The sequence below is a fragment of the Rhipicephalus microplus genome, chromosome 6 (genome assembly GCF_043290135.1).
Source record: "Rhipicephalus microplus isolate Deutch F79 chromosome 6, USDA_Rmic, whole genome shotgun sequence".
NCBI lineage: Eukaryota > Metazoa > Arthropoda > Arachnida > Ixodida > Ixodidae > Rhipicephalus > Rhipicephalus microplus.
In genome coordinates, this window is record NC_134705.1 from 146046360 (window position 1) to 146068981 (window position 22622).

At 45.4% G+C, this 22622-nt stretch overlaps 1 protein-coding gene across 1 annotated transcript in view; it reads right to left on the reverse strand.

Moving 5' to 3' along the window:
- The window catches only part of LOC119168401 (transient receptor potential cation channel subfamily M member-like 2), a 50668-nt gene that overhangs the window by 24684 nt on the left and 3362 nt on the right, over positions 1-22622 (reverse strand). The window contains exons 3-15 of the mRNA XM_075867864.1: positions 20341-20520; positions 18738-18959; positions 17108-17282; positions 16442-16598; positions 15395-15551; positions 13762-13858; positions 13571-13692; positions 12620-12811; positions 11197-11325; positions 9930-10132; positions 5392-5664; positions 2166-2295; positions 668-811 (exon numbers count right to left, since the gene is read on the reverse strand). Of these exons, the coding sequence (XP_075723979.1) occupies positions 668-811; positions 2166-2295; positions 5392-5664; positions 9930-10132; positions 11197-11325; positions 12620-12811; positions 13571-13692; positions 13762-13858; positions 15395-15551; positions 16442-16598; positions 17108-17282; positions 18738-18959; positions 20341-20520 (2181 nt within the window). The remainder of the gene's footprint in view (positions 1-667; positions 812-2165; positions 2296-5391; positions 5665-9929; positions 10133-11196; positions 11326-12619; positions 12812-13570; positions 13693-13761; positions 13859-15394; positions 15552-16441; positions 16599-17107; positions 17283-18737; positions 18960-20340; positions 20521-22622) is intronic.

Consider the following 22622-nt stretch of genomic DNA (forward strand, 5'->3'; position numbering starts at 1 on the left):
ACTTAAATTACCCTGCACTTTAGTTAAAGACAGCAATTATTGTCCCCATTGCTCTCATTGGCTTAATTATGTGTTAGATTAATATGTTCGTGTTTAACAAAACAACGAGTTCCTTGAATGACTTTTGTTTGTTGCTCTAAATATATTATTTTCCAGTTCTTCAATTATGCAGAGAAGTATGTCAAACTGAACAGCAGCAAAGATTTAGAGGTGGGGCTATTCATACGACCTCGCCCAGACGCGGTGGTCTAGTGGCTAAGGTACTCGGCTGTTGACCCATATCGAATCCCGGCTGTGGCGGCTGCATTTTCGGTGGAGGCGAAAATGTTGTACGCCCGTGTGCTCAGATTTGGGTGCTCGTTAAAGAACCCCAGGTGGTCGAAATTTCCGAAGCCCTCCACTACGGCGTCTCTCATAATCATACGGTGGTTTTGGGACGTTAAACCCCCCATATCGTCATCATATTTATACGACCTCCCTCCCTCTCCTCCGCGTTTGAAGGTCTTATGTGTTTGAAGGTCTAGGCCTGTAAAGCACCTCCAGGATGTAAGGAATTACATGTGCATTTTAACCGTTTTCGATGTATGAATTAGCCTCGTACATGCAAACCTCCTGAAGTGTCTGCCGCGTTAAACTTCCATGACTGCGTGAAATTAACCACACTCACGAGATGCAGGCGATAAGTTCGGTCAATCGTCTCCACAGCGATGAGGAATGTCCACACCACGCAGACGGTGTCCAGCGTAGGGTCCCCACATGAAGGCCACAGAACAGCGACGCTCAATGTCCCGAGAAAAAGAATGTAAAATATCTGCAAAATACAAAATATTCGTACCGTGGGTAAGATTCTCGCCCATGTTTTGCATCAGGTACGGGGTTGGGGCGAGGAAAATTTCACAGCTTCACATTCGCGGTGCAAAGGCTGAGGTGAGGAGACCATGGTGCTAGTGGCTTTTTCTTCCAGCTTTCCGTCCTCCGCAGCTCTTCCCACCATCTGCTATACTAGAACATACAAGGCTGCTTCACCCTTTCTCCCCTCCATCACTCGTTTTCACTCTCACTTCCTTTTTCTAAAAGATTGCTGTACAATACTCTACATGGCTATGTTACGTTTTAACCACCTCCTTCATCGTCAACCTGCTCTTCACCTTTCCATTGTTCTCCCTTCTCTACCAACTCATTTCTGTATATACAGCACTATAACATTGATATTTTTCAGTTTTCAGTTTTATTGAGCATTTTCTTCACACAGAGTTGCAGAAAGAAAACGCAAGGATAAGGGCAAAAAGCTATATAACATGCTTTATTCTCTCCACATACTTTCTCACCTTCATACCCTCATTTCAATCCTACGCCTCACTTCTCTTGCTATATCTGCTGCGCTTCCAACTTGAGTTTAACAAGTTCCTACTCGCCCTCACATTACTCCCGCTCACGCTTCCTCAGCTGTCCACCATTTATGTCCTCATCACATCGCTGCTCATCTTCACTTCTTATGCCCACTCATTATGGTATAGACATCTAGCCCCTTGCTGAAGTAGATTTACAAACTTTGATGAAAAATGCGTAGGTCATTTTGGTGCCTTCCTCATAAATTGTGATGTCGGTTTTGCCCCATTCACCTCTGTTCTGTACTACTCGGGTCGGGTTGTCGAGGTTATCATCACGCCAGGAAAGTCATAAAACTGTGCCCATGTATTCAAGTGCTGAATTTTATATCACCAATTGATGAGATGAACACACGAGATGCATTTATGACAATTAATTCGATTAGGAAGCTTTCGGTGTTTCCACTTTGTCTTTGAACAGCAATCTGCAAACCAAATTGCAACAAAACCTTTAACGCTCAAAACAGCCTTCTTACATGTGCAGTAGGTACCACATAAAACAAAAAAAAAAACATGTGAAGCCATGTTTCATGCATCGATATGAATGTCGAGAAAATTCCACTCAAAGAAATGTTCATTTGCGACAAACGTAGCTTCTTTAGTGATGAATACGTTCAGTGAGCCAGGATGTGAAACATAGCTCGTGATTCAGCAGCATAACTTTCTATAAACACAGATTGAAGAGACAACGCAAAGACAAAGCATATAAAGTGATACGGGGCATGCATAAGCAGCTACGTCAGCAAACATTTAAGCGAAAAGCTTGCTTTACGCTACCTGATAAACCCAAAATTTCGTGATGGGGGCATTCCACATGACGTAAACCATTCGGTAGATTGGAGGGTTTTGGCGTATCAGTATTCCCTCCTGGCCCACCGTGCCACCCGTGTCGCACCGATCATATTTCCTGCAGGTGTTTCAAGACAGAAGTCGATATCTTTCATTTGAATTTGATGTACTAACGGTAGTATACACTATCGGCCAACGTTTAGGCACGCAATAAAAAAATTGATAATTCTATGTATAAAATACCACTTTACGATAACAAAAGCACCAATTTGCGCTTTCGCAGACAATGAGGCTTTCATCGACGAAATGCGCGGGCCCCAAAGCATAGAAACCGCATCCTGGAGCTGATCAGCGAACACGTTACCTCACTTTTGCGGTGGGTGTGAACCGCAAAAATATAATGCCAAGACGTACGAAGCCAACGTATTAGCGTCCAAATGTTTTTCACAAACATGATTGAATGCAACGTGACAATATTAAACCATTTACTAGTTTTAAATTTAAATATGCTCATTTCTAAAACACCTTGAACTTACACAGCTTCCGTAATATTCTTGGAGCTGAAGTCTTTATCGCACTCGTCCTCTACAACCAGAAAGAAGAAATACAATACAATTAATACAATACATAGGCAGATTTTTGATGGCCGCTTGTTGAAAGTAGGATAAACTGTTACCCTCGCCATAGTCCATCTGATGTGGGTCACTCTTTATGCGCACCCATATGTACATTGGCAAAACCGTGAATGCACACAGAATTACCTGGAATAAAAACAACAAAAAACAAAAAGTATAGCTTTTTAAACGTTCCTTTCACTTAAACAATGATTATCAGTATGGAAAGCGGCTTTGCGGATTGAACTCTCAGGGCAGCCGTGTGTAATTAAACTATAATGAGGAGACAGTATCAGAGTTTAAAAACGTTCATTTCAGATAAACTTGTATTTATTGTAGCCTTACAAAGTACGCTTTGTTAAAAAGGGAAATTCGTACATGTGGTTGCTGAGATACACACTTCTTTGCCATGAGCAACAGTAGGCATGAGTTCTAAATTAGTTTTGACGCATGACTCCTACGGGCCACTTCGACACTTATGCAGCCAATATTTTCTCGGAGAGAAGCAGAGATAAACATTGCACATCTTGCACATAGCCTTTGCGAAACCTGTGGAGTTGGTACATTTGCAGTGGTCTTTTTCTTCGAAATGTTTTTCGGCCGACACCAGAATTTTGAGACACAGGCTCTTTCGACATTTTAGCGTTACTTTAACAGGAAATTAGGCTTGCTTGCTGATACTCTAGACATAGTTTTAAATATGGCTACAATAATGACAAAGGCACACACATACTAAGTGCTGAAATGCACTGAAAACGCATCACGAGAGAAATTTTAATAGAACTTTTATACGCTACAAGAACACGTGACGAGGACGACAGGTAAAGCTGTGAGAATAGATTGAGTTGCTCTGACTCATATTACGCAGCGTAGCACAGATGTGCACCCAAGGCGGTTTTGAAGTGTAGGCAGTTAAAGCTACTAAGACTTGACTTCCGCATTGCGTTCTACGTTTTGACATGTACCACACTTACGGTTGAGGTACAGTATAAGCAGAAAAACGTTCTTCTAAACTAGCTAATAGTACAATCGCACCATTATTTTTCAACAAACCGAACTTATACAAACGTGTTCTATACTGACGCAGCAGGAATGATGGAGCTCTTTGAAACAATTGCGCTCTACGTTTTGACATGTACCACGCTTAAGGTTGACGTGCTGTATAAACAGGAAAACGTTCCTCTAACCTAGCTATTCTGGTAATCGTACCATTATTATTTTTCAACAAACCAAACTTATATAAACGTCTTATCTGCTGATGCAGCCGGAATATAGGAGCTTTTTAAAACAATTAGAAGTTACAAACATTGCAGTGAAGAAAGGAAGTTGAAATATAAATGTTTTTTTCTTCGTTAGACGCAATGTTACTGAGAAGAGACAATGACGCCAAAAAACTATTAAGAATACTACCAGTAGAGTAATTGTTATATAAATGTAAAGAAATGATAGTGGACGAAAAGATTACTGCCCGCCGGCTTTGTCGGAGCGTGCGACATACTGATGCGTCCGATGCTCTTACAACTGCTCTAAAGCAGTAGTCATCCCTGCGACCACTTTATGGGGCAGATATGTGTACTCAAAACTGGGAGTGTTGATCAGCGCCCCTAGTAGCCATGACTGCGAGTGTGAAACATTGTATGCCTGGTAAAATGAAAGTGGTTAGGAATGTGTGTATCCCATTTCGTGGATAAGTAACAAATGAATTGCATGGATCGGCAATGACGGGACCATAGATGTGTGAATTACAGTATGTTTCATTCTTTACAGGAAATTTTTTATGCCTCCAAAATTGTGTCATATGTCCGAAAACAACAGTGTCTGCGACGGTGCAGCAATGTTGGTGTGCAAAAATAGGCCCTTCGCCCCGCCGCGGTGGTCTAGTGGCTAAGGTACTCGGCTGCTGACCCGCAGGGCGCGGTACGAATCCCGGCTGCGGCGGCTGCATTTCCGATGGAGGCGGAAATGTTGTAGGGCCGTGTGCTCAGATTTGGGTGCACGTTAAAGAACCCCAGGTGGTCTAAATTTCCGGAGCCCTCCACTACGGCGTCTCTCATAATCATATAGTGGTTTTGGGACGTTAAACCCCACATATCAATCAATCAATCAATCAAAAATAGGCCCTTCGGAGGTGCACCTTACAAACGTGAATCTGTATACTCTGTTTTTGTACGTGCTGGTGAGGGACCTGTAAAGAATTTGCTCTTTGTGAAACGGCAATCTGCATTCATATTTGGGTGACCTGACATTTGACGTTGCCGAAATTCATTGTTGCCAAAATATGGACACGTCGCCATCCTTCTTGCTTGTAGAAAATGTGGTGTTGCACTGCTAAACACATGCAAGAAGGTTATGTCACCCGCACGAAAGGAACCGGGAAAGACATAGCGTAATGCGATACAAAAAATGTATTACGCATGGCACAGGTATAGCAAGGTTAGCGCGTCGCCATTTCATGACAGGGCTAAAGAACTTGTTTTCTTTTTGTCGCCGGCTTCCTTTCACTACTCAGGCTTCGTTTCTTTTAAGCACTTTCCACTTGGGAAAGATCAGTGGTAGCTGTGCATCTCCTTCCTTCGCGCGTTTAGGTAAGTAGGACAAGCCTAATCCGCCCAAGTGTCACCTTCAGCCACAGAGGAACGCTGAAGAATCCCCAGGTGATGTCGCGGATGCTAATACGACCCAGAAACTGGTTGGTCAGCCACTTCTGGCAGCATGGGTGAGCCAGGAACTTGCGGTTCTTGGCCTCTGCTGCGATGTCGACGGCCGTCTTGTACTTCCAGTCCATGCTCTGTACGCTCAGTATGTCGTAGGCGCGACACGTGGAGTCCAGGTAACACATGTCGAGCACGCCGGTTGCCAACCCCGCGAAGTACCTGCGAGAATGCATCACCGGTACAATAGAGCTACGTATTCGACGGGCTCTGTTTGGTGCATATCTCGAAGTGAGTGCCATGTCTGCGTTTCTATCTCGCCCCGGCTTAAATGCTTTGTTTGAAATAGTCATAGCTATAATATTTATAAGCTCACGGTAAAGGCAGTGCGTACTTTCAACGTGGTTTCCTATGCTCAGTCAGGTTCAACCAGTAAAATTATGACTCTCGAGGCGTGATGCAATCCACAATTGTTGAGTTTGTACAGCCGCGGCCGGGAGACAAGTTTACAAGCAGACGTTCTCCCGCCGTGTTCTTACGTCACACATTTTTAAGACAAAAATATTTCATGCCCGGGTCCACTGCGGCTCCGTGACGTATTTACGTCATGGATATGACGTAGTGAATCTATAGTAACAGATTGCAAAAAAAAAAAACGCAAAGAAAACGTTCCTTTGCGTGCCGTCCAAGCAGCAACTCGCAGCACGTGGTGCCAACCACTACGCCGCCACAACGCGTACGTTGTCGAGTGTGCTAATTGCAAGCCATTTGTATACACCATACACCATTTGGCGGTCCTCAGGGTGTCAAAACTTAAGCGCGTTTTCGTTATGAGCAGCCACATGGCACGACTAGCTCGCGTCGGGCATGCTCTAAAGATCCTCGCTTCCACGGAGCGTGGTCTCTCCTGCGCGCGCGATTATGAGACTCGTAATTCGGGAGAGGGCACCCAAGGGGACAAGGCCAGTGGCCGATAATCGGTTAAGATTCGACAACTATTCGGTGGCCAGTTTTATCGGCAAGAAAACCAAAAAAATTGGTTGGCTCCTGAGTGGCCATTGACCTGGTCGGCAGTAGGTCGGCCAATGTGCTTGACCCGACGTCGTAAGTTTACCATTTTCCAACGTCACTTGGCCAGGTCGGGAGTAAGCCGGCCACCGGGCTTGGCCCAACGTCGTTTATTTACCATCAGCCAACGCCATTTGTTCAGGTTGGCAGTAGGTCGGCCATTGCGCTTGGCCCGACGTCGCAGGTTTACCTTGTGCCGGCCTCTTTTTTTAGATCGGTGACAAATGCAAGCGCGGGTGATCACGCTTGACAGTTTTCCCATCGTGTAAGGAGAAATATGCCTCTGCAATGCGTTTTCTTTTTTTTAACTATGGGCACTGACAGTACTTTAATTTTGGCATATTTGCAGTGTACGTGTCACAATAAGGCCGTCTATGGCGCAATTTTCTACCTGAAATATGCATTCTTACACATAAGTTTCAAGGAAGTGTACCAAGAAAAGGTAACATAATTGTTCCACAACAATAAATTCAATTTTTTTCACATTTTAACATACGCTACTACGGCCTAGATGAAGATACGCATCTGAGGAATAGTAATGGCGGCTGCAACCACTTGGACAGCTCATTTGACAGGAGACAACTGTCAACGTGCGAACAGCGTGGTTCCAAGTTCAGTGAGTATATACGCCCCAATTCTTCGTGAAATCAGCCTTATGATGACAGAGAAAGTGCAATGTCGTGTCCTTTGAACGGTAGTATACATCCACGACTACCCTAAGGAAGCCCTCTCGCCTCCCGTGCAGCAATTGTGTGGGGCTTAGTGTAAGGCCTAAAGAGTAGAATGTAGCAAAACCTTTGTTAACAAGAAAGGGTACAATATGCTGGTTCAACGAACTGGGAGCGCGGGGGTAAACACAGACACAACGCAAAGAAGAGGCACAACGAACTGGGAGCGCGGGGGTAAACACAGACACAACGCAAAGAAGAGGCACACAGCATGCTGTGTGCCTCTTCTTTGCTTTGTGTCTGTGTTTACCCCCGCGCTCCCAGTTCGCTGAACCGCCATGAATTACCAACGAGCCCACTTTTCCATCTTATTAAAATATGCCGGCCATGTTTTGAATTTTTCTGCTGTTAATGTGAGGTGCAAGTTTGGACCTATAACGCTCTGACCGAATACAAAACCACATTTGATTGATCCGCAGTTTGATTACCTACACCCTGACACCAACCTCATAGGGTGCTCTAAAGAGAAGCACAGTATTTGTGTCGCAGTATCTCAGTACAATGCTACACTATTCCAGCTATAGCAATAACATGCCATGGTTTGCCAAACTTTCACAACTGCACGCGAAGCTGAATTTGAACACTACCTTTTGATGAGTGATCTCTTTGCCTTTTTTGCATGCTAGAAAACTGCTTTCATCATTTTAGGTTGAAGATATTGCTGTGCTGTGTCACTGAATTGAGAGTTTCGTTGCTTACAGCTTGTAGAGCACACTGACGGAAAGCGCTCATTTTTTTTTCAACCAATTTAGCTCCTTTTAGCATAGGTCATAGTGTACACTACTGTTTAAAATAAAGTAAATGGTTTCGCTAATTTACTTGGTTGGATTGTCTGTTGGTTTAAGTGGTTTAAGGACAGAAATGAGCCCCCAAATTATTATTCACCTTCTGTCATACCTGTATCTTAGAAGCATGTCAAGTTTTTTTCCATGAATGCTTGGAGTGGTGCTTTAAAGCCTTCTTGGCTGATGTCATCGGGTCTTGTATTTATTGATTTTCTTGTATTTGTGGGTCCTCTGATGGTAAATAATGTTGGTGCATCAATACACGACGTCTGCAATATTGTCAAGAATGGTTGGTCGAAACCCAGGACAAGGAAGGTGACCGATCGTGCAGGAGTCATGGAGAGAGTATCCACAATTCACCATAAGTGTTCGCGTGAATAACTTGTGTAAACAATATTTAGGCCCATGTACCAGTGACGTGAGCTTCATTGAGGCTCCTATAGTTCATAGTATCTTTGAACTACAGTGGCTGCTACTGGCGTGACCTGAAATTTTATTTGTGGACGCTGGTGGGGTGCAATCATACTTTATGTATGTTTGTGCGTGTGTTTGTAGGCTTGCATGCATATGTATACAATACAGTACACGTAGTAAATTAAAGAAAATCAAGAAGTTAACCCCCGCCTTCCCAGGCTACGCCCTAGTGGTCATCAGCTGGCCATGGGCTAATTTTGCCCGGGCCGAACGTGGCCATACGGAGGCTGGTGCTCAACCAGGTCGGCCAGTGTAGTCGGCCCTACGTCGGTTACCATCACATCGGCCAACGTGATGCCAGTGTCAATCCCCAAACGTGGGCAGACCTCAGCAGCCGACCTATGCTCAGCGTCGGCCAGGTTGGCCAACGACCTTGGGCCAGCGTTGCGCCGAGCTCTTTTGTACCATTGGGGAATGTCATTTATCTTGCTTGTGCGGCCACGTTTACGAAAGGAGCGCGCTGCTGAACCACGAAGAAGTGAAAACTCTGACAGCTCGCGCTTGTCCTTGGGCGCTCGTTTATTGCGTATTTCTGTTTGAACAGCGCACTTGAGTGTCGAGTTGTGACAGTTGTTAGTCCACGCTCGTCCTATGTATGTGATTTCGTGCGTGCTTACTGCTTTACGTGTGCGCTGCAAGTTTTCAGCTGCTTGCCATTCTCAACGTGACCTTGCAATTTGCTGCTGTTGCTATAACAATGCCCAATAAACGTTCAGCTACCTTCATGACAAGACAAGACAGTTTCGCTTTGGTCTTATACTGAATCCCATGATAGAGATATATGCCACGTTATTTTTTCTTTTTTGTTCATAAAACTCTCAGTGTTGGCAATAGCATCCAGACAGGAACGTACAAAACACACTCCTGGAACTTGAAGGTGGCCACTCGCACAGCTTCAACAACAGTGAAGGGTGTACCACACGTGCAAAAAAGGTAGCTCGCAGACACAAACGAGCAAGAACAGAGAACCGCAAGAAACCATTCGTCCGTCTGGCAATCCGACCTTAGAAAGCACAAAGCCATAAGAAAAATAGCATCTAGCGCCTCTATCGCACCTTTGGCTGTAGTCTTCATTGCGACGGCGTTCATTTGGAAGTAAATGCCACGCATAAAAAAGTCATAGAATGGGTTTTATTTCAATCCTGTGGTCACGCCTAGCGTTAGACTTATCCAATCAATGGCATGTGCTCTTAGCCGTCATTTTCGCCCCCAATAGTTCTGACAAGTGCCCCTACGCGTTGGTGTGGTCGACGGCGATGTAACGACCTATTTTTGCAACAAAAAAATAAATCTATTGCTATTGGTGCTTAGCCTCATAACGAAATTATCGCCCACCTTTAGTCTATTCTACCGATAAATAACATAGGCCCTTCAAAAGTGTACGAGTACTCCGTCAAGTTCTATAAGCAACATGTAAGAAACGCCCACTCACTTGCTGGTGTCAAGGAGCTCGTGCTTGATGGTGCCCTCGTTAACGTACATGGTCAGCTTCTCGTACGTCATGGACACGAGCAGGGCCAGGTGGATGGGCTGGTCGCAGTTTTTCCACAGAACCTCGGCCGTCTTGCGTCGGTTGGAGAAGACTGCCCAGAGAGAGAGGATGACCAGGGCCTTGCGCTCCGCAGAGGCAGCGTCCTGCACGGAGAAAACAGCGCGTGCGCAAAGCGAGTAGGTCTATTACCCCGCGACAATTGATAAAATGTCATTCCCGTCTAGTCAGCCTTCAACAAACGGTCAATAGTTCACAATCTAGAGGGTTGAACAGCTACTTGGACCATTCGCTATATCCAGAAACACCACTAGCTCGACCACTTCATTCGGTATTGGTGAAAAGTGGCCAAATCACTTGGGGGATAACTGGCCACCTAAACCATTCAATAATTGCTGAACGTGACCTAATCTTCTGAGGAATAGCCCACCACCTAGACCACTCAGTGTTTGCGGAAAGTGGCCGAAGCATTTGAAAGAGTAACCCGCCACCGCGACCTGTAAGCATACCGCTAAGCATTTCAGGAAAGTGCCCGAATAACCTCCAGGATAATCCTGAAATTCATTGTTTGAAGCTTCGTAAATGTACACACGCGCGAGGGCTATACCAAAATAATCACTATTCGAAACTCGCTCGTGAAAGCAGTATGCATGGTGTCCAGCGAGATTTCATCACAGAAGAAGTGAAGCTGCCCAGAAATCAAATGAATACCGCCCTATATGTCACACAATAATACCTACCACTGTAGCAAGCTGCGCAAATCTTATACCTGCTTCGTTTTAAGCGGTGGTTACGTATGCCTTATGCGAGTAAAATTCTTCAGCGTACTCATTCCATGTGTGCACGTGTACTTGCCAAATGTTTGCATTAACCGTCTTCAGTGTTTCTGGTCGTGTGCTCAATACTGTTGAAAGCGGGTTCCTCCAGATTTCCACACGTATAGTCGGTTACTGTTGCTCGCTCGTTGATAGTTATTTCATTTATACTGCGTTTTCGTGATATCCCGAGCACAATTTTCCTCGCGCGTTTCGCTTATGAGCCACCTATTGCTTAGGCATCAAAAGGTGCGTTAAAAAACATGATTAAGCCAATACAGTCGCATAGAGACAGTTATTTCGTTACGCTCGAGGATTGTTATGAAACTTCATGCCTCTTGCGAAGACACAGTGACACTACAGCTAAGCCCTAACCACGCACCATGCATATTTACCTGAATGTAAATTCCCTGCGCTGTGTTCATCAACAGCTCATCCGGGTCAATGAAGTTGCGCATGCCACTTGTCGTCTCTATCAACCAGTTGAGGTCACCCTCGATGAAGTTCTTGCTAATCTTGTACAGCTGCGAACACGCGCAAATCATTATTACCTGTTGATTTGTCGTCTTTTAGAGTATCTGTTTAGCACTGTAGCATCGGTCTCGGCGCTTTTCTGAAGAAACAGACAAGTGTAAGAGTAGTGCTCATCAACAGCTTACATCTCTGCACTGATCAAACATCTCTTGGGAAAATTCCAGCAAAAACAAGGACGGACCTCAAAAAATAGAAGAGACAAGCGTTGGTGCTCCCGCGCCAGTGTTTCTCTCTTCTATTCCTAAATGCTGTGTACCAATGCTATGTACCAACAAGGTCCAACAGAAGTGGGACTGGTGAAAAGTTTGATTTCCTCGACAACATCATTTATCACTCTGGGCAGGCCTTTATATTATTCGTCATCGTTATTTGCTTCTTGTAGCAGCTGCTATGCTAATTTTTATGTGCTACTTCATAAGCACTGTGTTGAAAGGCTGTGCACGTATAGCCTGATACTGAGACCTTTTTGCGTTGATGAGCGATGAACGCGTAAGAACGGTAGGCCAGCACACCAGCCATCGCTCGTCGCTCTGCATTACCTAGAAGATCGGCGCACTTATTGCAAGGCGCTAGTATGTGCGTTTCCGACGGAGAGAGGTGCGTGTAGAAGACACGGAATTGTTACGCAATAAAACTCGAATTACACTCCAGTTCAGCGTAGGCTACGTGACCCTACAAGTAGTTCACGCTATTTTAAGACTGGCCACTGCAGCGCATATGAGAGTTTTCACTTCCGTAGCAACCACATCACGAGCAACGAAGTGATTATCTGAATATAATCAGATTACGCCCACTATCACACTTATCCGGATGATTAACTTCAAGGACATGTAACGGTGCTGTAGTCAAAGGTGGAATATAAGGTACACAACATATAAGTACCACTATTTTTCTCGGATAAAATAGTACGCTGTTTTTTCTCTTTTTGGGTCTCGTTAAATTAGCAGCCAGAGTGTGTGAATTATCACAGCAATAATATTGCTGCACGGTAGAACACACAAGGAACAGGCATGCCTGGGTCATAAGATTGTGCAACATAAAGAACTAGGTGTGTGTTCATGACGAAGCGTGCATTATTATGACCGAAGGATTACTTGTGCGTTTAACAGCTTGACTGTCTTTTATGCTAGGCTAAACGTCGTTTACCAGTTCACTCTATCCACAGCAACTTGAAGTAAGCACGTGAGCATTTATACGATATACATGCGTGCGCACAGGTTGTCGCACTATCTTAATTCACAGAAGTCCTCTTTGTGCAGACGCGTTTGTACCTAAAAGCCGTACCATGCTATGTCCAAGGGCCCCTTCCCAGCAGACAGAACGAAAGAACTCTTCGTGTTGAATTTTCGAGAAGAGCTGCCGGAGCCTCTTGGGCGACAGGTACTTGTGGACTTGGAAACCGCGGTTTAGGAAGATGTGCAGAAATTCCTCTCGCTTGGGTCGCAGCAGAGCGTACTCGAATTCTTCCCTGTCGATCTAAATGAAGAAGGCATCGGCGTGACGACATTTTATTTTAGTGATACTACACCTCTGAAGTAGTGCAGTAATTTATATGTATACAGCAGTAATGGTTTGGGTTCTACGTCATCGCTAAAGCTACCCTTATCAATAGCTTAACTATAGTACTTTCTAGTGTACTATGGCAGTAATGAAGCTTAATTTGTTGTGTTTATCACCGATGAGAAAACATTTCAAACCGCTTGCTTTCGTGTAACTGCACTGCCTTATATTATTGTGATAACCAACCGACGTTGATGTTATTAAATTATATATTGATATATTAACAACAATGAAGTTCGTGTTATTTCCAACAGAAGTGGCCAAATTATTTCTTATTCCACAGTTTTTTTCTGTGGCGTAGATCGTGTACAAGAAGCCGCAGAAATGAAGCCCCACAAAAAAAAATGCGGCAGTACACACACCACCTCGAGTGTTTGAACTGTTTGTTCACGGTCTAATAAATTTTCTTCATCTGTTATAAAGGGTTTGTTAACTGTGACATCATCGACCTTATACTTTTGTTGCACAGCGACTGCAGTGATGAGCTGAGCTTTATTTCTGTGTGTCCCGCAGCCCAGTGAAAACTTCGAATGACATTGTGTCACTAGGCATCACTTGAATACTATCAGCAGAATTTATTTTTACTACAGATACTGGCACTTGTGCTAGAGTTGGAATCCTGTGACCACGAGCATCGCCTACAATCATGCTAAACTGACATGCTCGATAAGTCACCTGATACTGCTGAGCGAAGTCTTTCGAGAAGACCTTAGACATGGCAACGTGCGGGCAATTCCAGTCCAACGTCAGAAGCAGGTCTTTCTTCATTTGGTGAGCGTGATGGTGTCGTACTTGGGCTGCACACCGACACGCAAAACGTTACTTCACTTTGTCACCGCACGCCACGCGGTTCTGGTGTAACTTACACTTGAACACCACTTTGAGCAGAATGTCATCGAGGTGCTTTAGGTTGTTGCGGTGGTGGTGTATATTGATCACCGTGAAGTACATTTGTTCCTGGGTCTGTAAAGAAAAAGAGAGAGAGAGAGAGCATGTGAGTAGCGACAAACATCCCGCGTGTGCCGAGGGCTTCAACGGCGCATTTACTGAAGAATAGGCCGGTGGCTAGTGTGATTTTTGTAATAATGCTGTACGCTCGTGTAACGCAGTTCTTGGGCACATGGATCAAGGGTCCTGTAAAGCCACATTACACTTACCTGCTATTGTTAATCCCCACGTTGCTTCTATACTAATTTTCTAAAGCCTTTAAGATGCACTGACCTATTCGTTCATAAAAGCTCTTTGACGGCGCCACATACGCGCAACGTAACACACCATGTGCATACGTTGTAAAACGCCTTGTAAACATCAACTGCCTCCATTACTTAGGAAATTTTAACAAATAGTGGCACTTATTAGCTGAATTAAACGCTGAGGAGATATCATATTTTGCGAAGATGGATGACCAGTAAACAATCCATGAAACACAAGGCTGACGCTTTCAAACGTACTATACCCACCTAATTCAGGTTGAATTTTATTTTCCTTTTCGTCAAAACAGCTTGAACGCTTGAATTTTAGATGCCAGACAGCTCCTTGACTAGCCTTGTAACACTGTCTCTTCGTGCGTTCGTACAAATGCGCCATAACGTGCTCTTCTCGCCGCAGGTGTTGGAGCCGTGCCAACTAGGTCACGTCGCAGGTGCGCGTTGACGTGAGGCTCGCCTCGCAGTGCGCGCTGACGTCACTCTGTTCCCCGCCTGCCACGCGCTCGCCGCAGCGCCCACACCTGCCGCCTCGTTCTTCGCCCGCAACAACTGCCGCTCGCTCCGCTACCACGATCACCACTCGCTATATATATACACCGCCGACTCGTTGGTACTAAAAGAACGATTCGGAACCTCGTGTTCCTGCTTCGAGAGCGCTACCGTGTGTGTAGGCGGCGTTACAATCCTCGCGCTTTACTTCGCCCCCGACCTGCCGAAGGAACAGGTTCGGCGCTGTCTGGAGGAGACGCTGACTGATTGTGGCGAGGCGTGTCGACGCGCACCTCTTACAGTCGTAGGAACTTTAGCGTTGACATCAGCACAGGAGGAGCAGAATGGCTCGTCGATTACATGATTACATGCGTAACGTGCACTCGATGAAGTGCGTGTTGGCGGAACGGAAACTGCCCACCACGATAAGGGGAACGTGCATTAAGCTGGTCTTTGCCAACTTCGACGTCGAGTGTGTGCAGGAACCTCTCCGCGTACGCTTCACCGATCACAAGACCGTGGTGGTCAAGGCGGAACGTGTGCCAGCTCGGGTCCTGCACCCATGTCCACTCTGAAGAAACGACAAGACATCGCTTTAAACGAATCTTCCAGTACTCCCCGCAGCACCCGCGTTAGCGCCGTTGAAACCGTGGTGCCACCCATGTGCAACGCTGCTGCTTCGCATCGCATCAGGGTTCCCCTTGTGAAGATGGTGTGAATTTTGACGGAAAGTATAACTAAACATCTGTAGACCTTCTCTCTTAGGCATGAAGAAAATAGTCTGAGAGCCTCGTTGAATTACCTGGCATGCTAGTCGAAGACACTCGATGATCCTGTCCTTGAAGACGTTCCTAGACAATGCGTTGTCTCTGAACTTGGGGAACATCTGGCAAATCTGCGTGCTAATTTCGGGTTTCAATACGCTCTCGACAAACTCTGGATCCCAAAGGGTAGCACCACTGCGAAGACAGCAAAATAGAAGCTTCATCTTGCACCAGCAAGGTAAACTTGTGTTAACTGCAATTCTCTGCTGTACACCATGTACGATTTCAAGGTAAACTTGTGTTAACTGCGATTCTCTGCTGTACACCATGTACGATTTCTTTAGACATACCAGTGTTTCTTTCTTAATTTCCTTTAATGATCAACATGTGAAACACTTGCCCCAAAACAGCTACTGGTATTCGTGAGGCCATCCTATACCTAATTTTTTGCTTACTAAACATATTACGACGCCCTGACAACAACAATAAACATGAATCGCGGTGAAGAAAGCAAAATGTTGAAAATAATTCATTCCTTGGTATTCATAAGGTTCAAAACCTGGACAATATTGGAGTAAATTTCACGGTATTTTGTTGGCAGTATTAACAGTGATATAGCTTTCCAGTGGTCTCAGCTGTTGTGGTGTCTTAGAATGACTAAGGAGAATTTATTTTGGGCAAACATTCCTTAGAGCTTTATTTGGAACAAACGAGTCACCAACCCCCCCTCTCAGAAAACACTCCGATACAGCCAACAACTTTTGCGTACTAGCAACGACAAAGGTGACTAGAATACACATTATATAGGAGATATGAGGTTCCGTCCTTTAATGGCCGATCATTCCACTATAATGAACAACATTACGAGTACAAGACTTCGGCTATGTTTCCCCAAAACAATATGTTATGTTCCGAGGCCGAACGTCAATTGGGTTCAGTGGGAATTTCTTGTCCCGAAGGAATATGCCTCGATAAGAGTTGAGCTTATTCGCCTTCAAGTCCATCACGTCATTTCAGACATGCGTCCCACTCCCGATTCAGAAAGCCACGGTCATTGTGCAAGGGTTTAACCCTTTCATTCTCACCGCCTGTCGATCTCATTGAAGGCAAGCGACAGCAAATCGGCCACGCCTCCGCTTCCCTGTATGACCAAGACGGGCAGTTGTTTCTTGAGGTGCTCGAGGACCATCTTGTTGCAACCGGTTCCTCCCTGGCACACGAGCGCTACGACGGGGATCTCGGCTGAGTACAGCGTTGACGGGGGAGGACCCATGGTTGGAGGAATCACTGAAGTTGTAACATGAAAACAGGCGCAATTTCTGCACGCTGAAGAAAACTTGAGACGCACGAGGCATATAACATACATTATTTGCCGTTACCCCATTCTCAGATTTAGCGCGCCATCATTCGTTAATGCGATATTATAAAAAAATACTCGTGTAAATGCAGCTACATGATGTTAACGAAGGGACAAGTTGACCGGTCGTGAAGATGAACAGTCAATATACCATAATAAACAGTACGTATAATCCTGTATAATCTATTTCACTGCGTCCTTGTATGTCCACAGTTAAAACTTTTCTGGATCTACGTGCAGCTTCGTCTTTCGAAATGTGGTATTTCCAAAGTATTCCGCTTTTAAATACCAGAGGCAGCATCCTTCGACAGATTAAAAGAACGCTTGTTTAGCATGCTCCAGAAGGACGATGAAGAAGTCATTGTTTTGTAAAACTAAACGCAACCCTCACCACTGTCTTCATCTGGAGTCATTGACAAGTGCTGTTCCAGCTTGAGAATGAAATAATTCAGGCCACTCTTGTTCACTGTATCGTCTCTGACAATTATGAAGTGCGTGTGGTCCGGATTCAGGTCGAACCTGTTGTCTTCGGGCCGGCTTCCTGCGTTTTCGATGTATACGGTCCCGTCCTGCAGACACCAAACAAAAAGGATGCTACATTGCTCATATATGAAACTTCACGTTTGAATTAAAGGGGGAAGTCTGAATGACTTTGATTAGTAGGGTTTTGTGACTCAAGAACCATGAGTGGCCAAGAAGCTCCATGTCCTATATATGGTGGTGGCTATGACCAATGTTTACGATGACACGGTGTAATATGGCTGTAAATGGGCCTTAAATCACGGAAAGCGTGTGCATAAGCTATAAAATTACACCATCGATAGGCTATGTGAAATATGGGTGTGTAATTAACTACAAGTGACCATGATATGTACAAGTGAGGGGTGGAACAGCACTTAAGTGCCTACTCAAGGCATTTGAGGCCTAAAAGCAAGGATAAAGGTTCTTTCTCTAAACTATTTACCGCAACAACAACGTCTTTTTAGCGGTCGTGCTGCGGATAGCCGGGGTGTATGAAATGAAAAGCAAACAATGATTCATTGTTAAAAAGCGGTTCCCAGCCTACGAGCATCGATGGGTGAAGTGGTAATCTTCTTTGGGAAATACTGGGAAATACTTTTTAAACTATTTGATATGTGGGGTTGAATGTCTCAAAACCACCATGTGATTATGATAGACGCTAAAGTGAAGGGCTCCGCAAATTTGTGCAATGTGCCACTTTCACGGGGTCGAACGGGCACATTGTCTAAGACTGTTAAGATTGCCCCGGCGGAATTCAACCAAGGTCATACAAGGAAGCCCCGTTAGAGTGAACAAGGAGACTCAAGAAAACTAAGGGCATTTGACGACCACGTCGCGGTACCATTCGTACAGGTCCATATAAACTGAACAATGTTTTACGACATTGCTCTCAAACTCGCCTCAGCTGGTTGACTAAAGTTGCGGTAATTTATACCACAATGGCCGAAACACCGAGGACGAATCAACGGGAGCTGGATGAGGGGGGGGGGGGGGGACTTCAACGGAAGGTCGGCTGAAGTTGCGATCTGAAAGGCATTTCCTATATTTCATGTACGGATCGCTTTTGAAGGTAATTGGACCTCTCGATCAGAGAAACATATTCATAGTGATTTCTCACGTGACTGAAATCTGGACGCCCGTTACTAAGTTTGCACATTTTGGCCCACAGCGCCGAGATCCTGGAGAAGCTCACCACATGGCAAGATTAAAATTACTAATAAACTAGTAAAAAAAAACCAACGGGAAGAAAACAAAAATGTCCGGGCTTGACCGCTATAGAAGGTCTGCGGGCCACGTGCAACCATATGCCACGTGTTCGAGACCCCTATTTTAAGAGCTAGCTTAACGTTCACCATGTCTTACAAACGATGGTAGGATTAACCATGGTCTTCAAGATTACGTGGATCGCAGAAAAGATGCGCAACACCTCGTAACTTTTGAAGGCATTCCATGGGGAATTCACGAGGGGCGCTAAGCACTGTTATGTCGTAGACAGTGCGCACCTTCGTTGTCTCAAACTTGTCGGCGCACGTAAGGAGGTCCTCGCGTACGACGCCCACCAGGCACAGGGGTGGCCGCTTCTCGAAATCCGTCGTGTGCGGGTGGGGGTGACAGCGCAGGATGAGTCGCTGCACCAACTCCTCGTTCACCCATGAGCCGATCTCCTTGGCAATGCCCGTATTGACGCCGTTCGTCAGGATCCACATGGCAGTCGTGTTGGCTGCCTACAACAAAGTGCAAAAGCTGTCTCGTGCGAGGAAAACCTGGCTGCGAGGCATCGCAAGAACGCTCAGAATGAGTACAGCGAGAAAGAGAGATAGAGTTGTGAAGGGCGGTGCGCGAGCCACGTACTGTTCATGTAGACACATTGCCGAGTAAATGCAAAAAGCGACACAAAAAAAACTTGGGCATTTCACGAAGTCTATGATGAGAAGTGGCCGAAGCTAGGTTTCAAGGTCCATATGTAAGTCGCCGACTAGCATAAAACAAGGCAACATGTACGGACGCACGCACGAACGGACGGGTAGACGTGCAGATTCACATTCAACTGCCGGAGAGGACACGTTTCGTTAGGTTGCTGCCGCATCACTCAGCGATGTTGTCACGGCTATTGTGAAGCATCGCTTGAATACCAAAGCAGTGGTACCGCTGCTCAGGAGGTTTCTCTTGCCCTACAGCTGATATCCAGTGGAAATATGACAGCCAACGTTATCACGACGGTCTCGCAGGCATCGTTCGGCAGCTCTGCGCGTAACGTATTGCACCACTGCCAGATAGAATACTCAAAAATGATACAGGGCGATAACAAATGTTGATGTTTGACGCCCGAACACCACAATATCATTATCATAGAAGCCATAGTGAATTCCTCTTGAAGTTTGACCACTTGTGTTAATAAACATCCACATAAATATTGGTTCTTGGTTCTCTAGCGTTTTGACTCCATCAAAAGGAAGAACGCTGCATGGGAAGCTGTGCCACAACACCTTTTTTTTATTTGTGGGTGATTAGGAATGAATTGAAAACGAACACGCGCTGTAATTAGCTGTCTTGGCATTTCTCTTCTCTGAACGGCCCTAAATTGTGAGGCTGTCACATCTTCAACATTAGTGATCGCTTATGCCAAGTCACTGGTCGGCTATGTGGAATCCATAAGAAGTCATCTCCGCCTGTGAACGTAACCTAATTAGAGTTTCGAGTAGTCAGCCAATTATTTCTAGAGTTAGCTGGAGGTGATATAAAATGGTAGGCATCTATTACCACTAGGAGTATAAGGTCCTCTTCAATGGTTCAGTTCAACAAGTTTCAATAATTTATCTACAAGGAAGCTCCGAAAAGACGAAGTCCAGTAACTCTTCGCTGCCGATAGAACTACCCGCCGGCGAAGCCCAACTAACCTTAATGAGGCTCTCCTTGAAGTTCTCAAGCTGCCTCGTGGCGCTCCACTCCTGCCATGTAGGCAACTATCACCACTAGGAGTAGGGTCCTTTTCAACGGTTCAGTTCAGCAAGTTTCGATAATTTATCTACGAGAAAGCTCCGAAAAGACGAAGTCCAGTAACTCTTCGCAGCCGATAGAAGTACCCGCCAGGGAAGTTCAACACACCTTAATGAGGCCCTCCTTGAAGTTCTCCAGCTGCCTCGGGGCGCTCCACTCCTGCCAAGTGGCCAGACTCGAGACGACTACGAGAACGATGCGAGGCAGTGTGAACTTCCAGTCGCGGGTGAGGATGGTCAGCACCTCGTCGATGCTGATGTCGTGGGTCACCCGGATATATGGGCGACCCTGCGATGACAGAAAACAGAACGCTGTCTCGCTCTCCCAGGTTTCAACTTTCTCCATCTTACCTCGAATAAACCTTGCAGATTCGTTCAGCAACCAAAGGTCTACTCACGTGGCCGCATCTACTCCAAGCCATCTGGCCTTTGTCACTGATTACGTATGCTTCCATGTATTTGGCCTTAAAAGTTACCTCGGCACGTTGAAAGCGTAGGACATCCACACTAGATTAAATTCGATTGCAGATGAATGCAACTGCTACAGAAAACCGTCGGTCACCCTATCCAATAGAGCAACCATGTTACTCAAGGCGTGTAAGTTTATGTCACAGTCACTATAATTCTTAAACTCAATCTGTAGCTATGTATATTAGTGAAAATGGTTCTGCGTTACTCCGACTGCGCACGCACACATGAACGTAGTAGATTCTTTTCAATATAAATAACCATTTTGGAGTCAGCTCTCGTTTCCTACTTGTGCTTTCGTAGCTGTGCTATTGCGCCCTGTTCGTTGTCAGCATGAATCACCAACCTAACTTATTTAGCAATCAAACGTATTAGCAGCGACAACGTTCTAACTACAATATTGTTACAAAGCCCACCCTAGTCGGGACCTTTGTATATAATAGACACATCGCTTGATGAGTTTACTGCGCAGAGGATAGCTACGAGTCCATGGACAGCAATAATGCAGAAGCCACTTCTGCTGGACATTTTATACCACTGATCTAATAAAGAAGGCATTGCACACGCTTCACGCGCTGGACCTCTTTATCTGATTGATTGATATAGGGGGTTTGACGTCCCAAAACCACCATATGAATATGAGACACGCCGCTGTGGTAAACTCCGGAAATTTCGACTACCTGGGTTTTCAGTAAGGTGCACCCAAATCTGAGTACACGGGCCTACAGTATTTCCCATGGAGGCGAAAATGCTCTAGGCTGTAAAATAACTCCATTGAAAATGCAGCCACCGTCGCAGGCATTCGATCCCGCTTTTGCGGGTTGGCATCCGTGTGTTTTAGGCGCTAGGCCACCGTAGCGAGACTGGCCTCGTTATCTCCCACGTTTTTCTCACCGCAGCTGAGTCTGCACCTTCAATGTAATGATGATTGACATGTGGGATTTAACGTCCCAAAACTACCGTATCATTAGGAGAAACGCCTTAGTGGAAGGCTCCGGAAATTTTGACCACCTGGGGTTCTTTAACGTGCACCCAAATCTGAGCACACGGGCCTACAACATTTCCGCCTCCATCGGAAATGCATCCGCCGCAGCCGGGATACGATCCCGCGACCTGCCGGTCAGCAGCCGAGTAACTTAGCCATTGGGCCACCCTGGCGGGGCTGCACCTTCAATGTTCAAATGGCGTGAAAAAATGGAGGCTTAGCTTTTCTAATCTATAAGGGTCAAAGCACGGCCTTGAGTATAACGATCTAAAGCTAGACACACAGAATTGAGAGGGAACATTTTTTAATTTCTATATTAAGGTTGATTATCTTCATGCGCGCAGGAATATTTCTCATCTACAAAAAAAATTTTAAAGCTGGCTTTTGCTGGTGATGCGCAGTTTAAGTGCGTTATGACGTAGCCATAGGCATGTGCATTGGAGGAGTGGGAGGAGCACAGGGGCCACCAATGTCAATCATATACATTTACATATTAGAGAGGTGGCGCCATGACAAACCTTTGCCCCTCCCCCCCCCCCTCCTCTGAAGGAAGGCCCTGCTCAAGTCTGTTGATATGTGGGGTTTAACGTCCCAAAACCACCATATCTGTGGACGTAGCATAAGAAGACTTCGCCCCCTTGACATTACGCAACCAAAAATTTGAGGCGACCCGAATACATAAAGTGGCATACGTACGTCGGTGTTCCCGGGGCTTTATGAACTGCTGAAGCGTATCTCGAAGTCCACGCAGAAATAAGCGTGGGATCGAGATCTGCTCCGCCTCGTCTCCAGAGAATCGTTGCTGATTATAAGGAAACTCTCCGCTTTCAACGGCCTCATTCATTTTTTATTAACTAATTTGCCCTTATTTTAGATAACGTTAAAGTCTGATATACGTAACACATTATAGCACTAACCTAAACAAGAAACCTGTGTTT